Source organism: Tamandua tetradactyla, chromosome X (assembly GCF_023851605.1).
Source record: "Tamandua tetradactyla isolate mTamTet1 chromosome X, mTamTet1.pri, whole genome shotgun sequence".
Lineage (NCBI taxonomy): Eukaryota > Metazoa > Chordata > Mammalia > Pilosa > Myrmecophagidae > Tamandua > Tamandua tetradactyla.
The window spans coordinates 146,269,145-146,274,444 of record NC_135353.1 but is presented as its reverse complement, the minus strand read 5'-3'; the positions used below and the strand labels follow the sequence as shown (position 1 = coordinate 146,274,444).

Sequence of the window (5,300 nt, the reverse complement as noted above, 5' to 3'; positions counted from 1 at the left end):
GTAGAAGTGGCCTCTCCTGACTTCTGCCTCTTTTTACTTCTAGGGGAGCAAACTTGGTAGAATGTGGGCAGTGTCAGGTCAGCTCTGGGACCTGCCTTGAATTAAGGTAATGACCTTGAGAGAGATTTGAGAGACCCACTACCCAAGAAGAAAGGGGCTTCCATAGAGTCTCATCTCTGTTCTCAGCTCCAATGTGCCACAGGGAGGGATCACATGAGGCAGTGTCCTCCGAATTCCCCCTCTGGGTCCTCAGGAAGGTACGGGCATTGGATGAGAATGTTGGCCACTGTTGGTCATGGGGCAGTAGAGGAAGGAGTCTGAGGCCCTGACAGAAGTAAAGGTTATGACCCCGAGCGAGGTGTGAGGGAACTACAAGCACCCTAACAGGGTCCTCACAGAGTCCCGTCCCTGGTGTCAGCCCTGGGAGGCCCCAGGCAAGCATGGTAGGAAGTGGCTTCCTTGGTTTCTACCTTTGTAGTCTGAGAGAAGTGAAGGTTTTTTTGAGAAGGTGACGGCTATAGATCAACAGAAAGAGGAGTCTCAGGCCTTGCCAGTAAGCAAGGTGAAGCCCATGAGTGAGGTTTTAAGGGAACCCCACCACCAGATTGGAAGGGTTCCCACAGCGTTCCTCCCTTGTTCTCAGCCCTAGCAGACCCCGGACCAGGATCTTCCTATGTAGAGTACCCTGAACGTCCATGCATTCCCTTAGAGGGGCTCAGGAAGGGGAGGGCATTAGTCCAGGGTGCGAGATTCAGATCAGAAGAGGAAGCAGTCCAAGCCTTAACAGAAGTAAAGGAAAGGTTCCTGGGTGAGATCTGAGACAACCACCCCTACCAGGACAAAGGGGGGCACCCTGAGACCCACCCCTAATATTTGTGGTGGGTATGGATGGATGTGACACTCTCTGACATGCACCTATGGTGTATGAGGGTGAGGAAGGCATTTATGTGAGGAAGGCCCATCATATTAGCAGAGAGGCATACCAGTCCCTGCCTCAGGTTAAGGTACAGACCTGGTAAATTCTGAGGGAACCACCCATCCTCTAAAAATGAGGCCACACGCAGTTTTATCTTTGCTATCAAACCTGGGAGGCCTTGGGCGGGATTGTCAGTCTGAGGCACCTTCTCACTGAGTCCTTGGGAGGTATCAGGGAGATGAGTTCTTTGTTCTGAGAAGGACAATTTCAAGTCATTAGAAGGAGGCTTCCCAGGCCCTTCCAGCAGTCAATCTTGAAGACCCTGAGTGAGGACTGAGAGCGTCACCATGCCAGAACAAAGAACCAGACCTTGCCCCTTTGGTCAACCCTGGGAAGCCCTGGGAAGACCATTCAGTTTGAGTACACCCTACCCTCCTTGTCAGGCATATCAAAGGGGTAAGGCTTTGGTCTGATTGGTTTCTTCCTTAAATCTGTAGAGGGGAGTGTACCATGTATTTAAAGTGAGGGGAAACAATGGGGAAGCTGAGGATGGAGAGGACCACCCAATGCTGAACAGAGGAGACTCTGCAGAGCTCTGGACCTGTTCTCAGCTGGGAGGTTCCTGCAGGACTGACACTCTTGAGAGGCTACCTCACTTCATGGGGAGGGTGTGCTTCAGAGAGGTGAGAACCTAGTCTGAGGGGGAGACAGCCTCAAGTCAAACAAGAAGAGACCATGCAAACAAGGTGAAAACTTAAGGTGAGGAACCTGATCACTGAAGGCACCCCCAACCCCAGAAGACAGAGGATATTATATACCCAACCCACCTGGCCCGGTTGCCCCTCACTCCAAGTCAGGGTTTCAGATACGTAAAAATAAAACCTTGGTCTGAGGGCATAGATGTCAGGTTAGAAGAGAGGGGAGTCTCAGGCCCTGGCAGGAATCAAGGTAAGGACCTGAGTAAAGATGGAGGGAACCACCCATGCTATAAAAAAGTGGTGTGTATGGGGGGGGGGTCATGGTCAGTGTGGTAGTTAGATTCAGTTGTCAACTTGGCCAAATGAAGGCACCTAGTTCTGTTGCTGTGGACATGAGCCAATGGTACGTGAACCTCATCCGTTGCTAATTACATCTGCAGTTGGCTAGGAGGTGTGCCTGCTGCAATGAATGATGTTTGATTTAATTGGCTGGTGCTTAAATGAGAGAGCTCAATGTAGCACAGCCCAAGCAGCTCAGCATACCTCATCTCACCACTCGCATCTCAGCCCAGGCCTTTGGAGATGCAGAAAGGAATCACCCCGGGGAAAGTTGTTGGAACCCAGAGGCCTGGAGAGAAGGCCAGCAGAGATCACCCTGAGCCTTCCCATGTAAGAAAGAACCTCAGATGAAAGTTAGCTGCCTTTCCTCTGAAGAACTAACAAAATAAATCCCCTTTTATTAAAAGCCAATCCATTTCTGGTGTGTTGCATTCCAGCAGCTAGCAAACTAGAACAGTCAGGGCTTGTCCCTGTGGTCAACCTTGAGAGGCCCTGGCCAGATCTGTGATTTTGAATCTCATCTGACTGCCTCCTCAGGGAACATCAGGGACTGAAGGCCTTGACCTCATTAGTATAGGTCTCATTGCTACAGAGAGGGAAGTACCAGGCAGCCAGGTGAGAAGTCACAATGAGGAACACTGTGGAATGATGGAATCAGTCACTGGAGAACAGGGGGAGGGGTGGTCCACAGAGTCCTATATATGTTTCCAGTCCTGGGAGATCCTAGGAAAGATATCTGAAGAGGAGGCCTCCCTAACAACCTTGACAGGGGTCTCAGGGATGTGAAGACCTTGTTTTGAGGGGGTAGAACTCAGATCAGGAGAGGCAGAAGTCCCAGAACCCACCCAGATCCAGTGTGAGGAACCTGGTAAGAAATGAGAACCCTAGTTACCATAGAACAGATAGGGTAACACCGAACCTTATTATCCCAGGGTGTTTCTGGACAGAAGTGTTCAGATGAGATTTCCCCTGATCTCCTTCTTTGGAGTCACAAGGAGGTGAGGGCTTAGGTGTCGGGGGGTCAGTATCAAAGTAGTACAGCAGAGTGATCCCAGATCCTGCAGAAGCCAAGATGATGACCTTGAGTATAGGCTAAGAGAAACTCCACTCCATCAAAACAGAGGGGCCTCCACAGAGCCAGGGGCTGTCAGACTCTGGTGTCAGCTCTGGTAAGTCCCAGAACTGGCAGACAAAGGCTCACTTTAATTCCTTCCACAAGATTTTAAGGGAGCAGGCTTATCAAAAACCAGGAGCTTTGTGGGTTGGTGGAGCAGTGAACTTAGGGAAACCTGCAAAGGTGACCTTCCTTAAAGTCGAGATTGTATCTCCCTGCTGAATGTGCACACATCAACTTGTACTCTCTTCTCCAGGCACCCTCATCACCTGCTCTCCTTACTGCTGCCCCTGATAAAGCATCATGCCTCGGGGTCAGAAGAGTAAGCGCCGTGCCCGTGAGAAACGCCGCAAGGCCAAAGAAGACACCCAGGATTTGGTAGGTGCTCGGGCCACTGCAGCATCAGAAAAGGAGAGCCCCTCCTCTTCTTCTTATATCAAGGGTATTCCTCAGAGTTTACATGCTGCTGGGACATGCAGTATGCCTCAGGAGCCTCACAGAGCCCCATCCACCAGCACTCCTGCTGTGGCTGTTTCATACACAATATCTAATGAAAATGACAATGAAGATAAGGAAAGTCCAAGCTGCTCGCAGACCCAGCTTGTCTCTGAGAACTTGTACCAAGGCCCTATAGATAAGAAGGTAATTGTCTTGGTGCATTACCTGCTTTACAAGTATCAACTGAAAGAGCCCATTACAAAGGCAGATATGCTGAAAAATGTAATCCAAACGTATAGGAACCACTACCTTGAGATCCTCAGAAAAGCTTCTGAACACCTGGAGCTTGTCTTTGGTCTTGACTTGAAGGAAGTGGACCCCAACAGGCACACCTACATCCTTATTAACAAACTAGAATTAAGCTTCAGCGGGAAGCTGGGTGATGGCAGGGACTTTCCCAAGACTGGTCTGCTGATGACTATCCTGGGCGTGATCTTCACAAAGGGCAACTGCACCACTGAAGAGGAGATGTGGGAAGTGCTTAATATGATGGGAATATATGCTGAAAAGGATCACTTCATATTTGGGAATCCCCAGAAGCTCCTCACCAAAGATTTTGTGAAGGCAAAGTACCTGGAGTACCGGCAAGTACCCCACAGCGATCCTCCATCCTATGAATTCCTGTGGGGTCCCAGAGCCCATGCTGAAACCAGCAAGATGAAAGTTCTGGAGTTTCTGGCCAAGGCCCATGATACCATTCCCAGTGCTTTCCCAACCTGGTATGAAGAGGCTCTGAGAGATGAGGAAGAGAGAGCCCGAGCCAGAGTTGCTGCCAGGGCTCGTACCCGTGCCATGGCCAGTGCACGTTCCAAGACTACATCCAGCAACTCCTCTTGCCCCAAGTGAAACAGGGCAAGATTCTTCACCCTGTGTCAGAAGAAGGCAGACAACACCCAATTGGCCAGGGTCAGGGTGGGCTGGAGACTGTACACCACCTTTGTGGTCCAATTCTACGTGGAAACGTGGAAAACATTTCTTTTTCAAATTTCAGTCCTTTTAACAGAATGTTTAACCAACTTCAAAATATAATTTTGTGAAAGATATGGTTTGCATTTTTTGCTATATATGAGGCTTAAGAGTAACAGTTTTATTGGTTTGTAAAACAAATTGGGTAAATTTGCATTTATTTAGCAATGTTGACCAAGATAACATGGCAATAGAATAGGCGTTCACTTAGATACATGAAAGAACACAACAGTAAAATAGTTAGTATGAAGAAATAGGGGAAAAAAGGTAAAAGAAGGTAAATTGGGAGGGCAGTGGTGGCGCCGTGGCAGAGTTCTCACCTGCCGTGCCGGAGACCCGGGTTCGATCCCCAGTGCCTGCCCATGCAAAAGGAAAAAAGAAGGTAAATCCTTTGTTTCCCTTTTTACTTTTAGTCAGTTGTTCAGAAAAATTACAAGTCATATACCTACCTTTGTTTAATGCATTCATGAATGTTGGAGAAATTAAATAGTAATAACATAGGCCTTTTTCTCAGGGACTTATTTACTCCTCAGATAATAACGGAGCACCTGCTTTTTGAAAGATTCCTTGCAACTACTGGGAATGTTAGGATAAATAACACCCAATCTTTGCCCACAGAATTTTATCGTCTAGGAGCAGTGATCGTATGTAGAAGATGGTAGAATACCCTCTCAGACATAAAAGACAAGTCAAAAGAAAGAGGTAGTACATAGAGGGGTACAGATGAGAGCAGTCAAACGTAAATACCCTGAGGTAAGGGGGTGTTGGG

The 5,300-nt window shown here is 48.5% G+C and overlaps 1 protein-coding gene across 3 annotated transcripts; it reads left to right on the top strand.

Annotated features, from left to right (window-relative positions):
• Positions 1 to 2,606: 2,606 nt before the first annotated feature.
• On the top strand, positions 2,607 to 4,599 carry LOC143670154 (melanoma-associated antigen B10-like). 3 transcript variants are annotated; one of them, XM_077144794.1, is made up of 2 exons: positions 2,607 to 2,821; positions 3,324 to 4,599. In XM_077144794.1, the coding sequence occupies exon 2, from the start codon at positions 3,371 to 3,373 to the stop codon at positions 4,409 to 4,411; it is 1,041 nt and encodes a 346-aa protein (XP_077000909.1). In that variant the 5' UTR covers positions 2,607 to 2,821; positions 3,324 to 3,370; the 3' UTR covers positions 4,412 to 4,599. The 3 variants fall into 3 exon arrangements, with proteins under 3 accessions (XP_077000909.1, XP_077000908.1, XP_077000907.1); XM_077144793.1 differs by lacking the exon at positions 2,607 to 2,821 and adding an exon at positions 2,833 to 2,951; XM_077144792.1 differs by lacking the exon at positions 2,607 to 2,821 and adding an exon at positions 2,833 to 3,122.
• Positions 4,600 to 5,300: the final 701 nt, after the last annotated feature.

Bases quoted from the DNA above. Each gene is read 5' to 3' on its own strand.
- LOC143670154 (XM_077144794.1), top strand. From the start codon at position 3,371: ATGCCTCGGGGTCAGAAGAGTAAGCGCCGTGCCCGTGAGAAACGCCGC.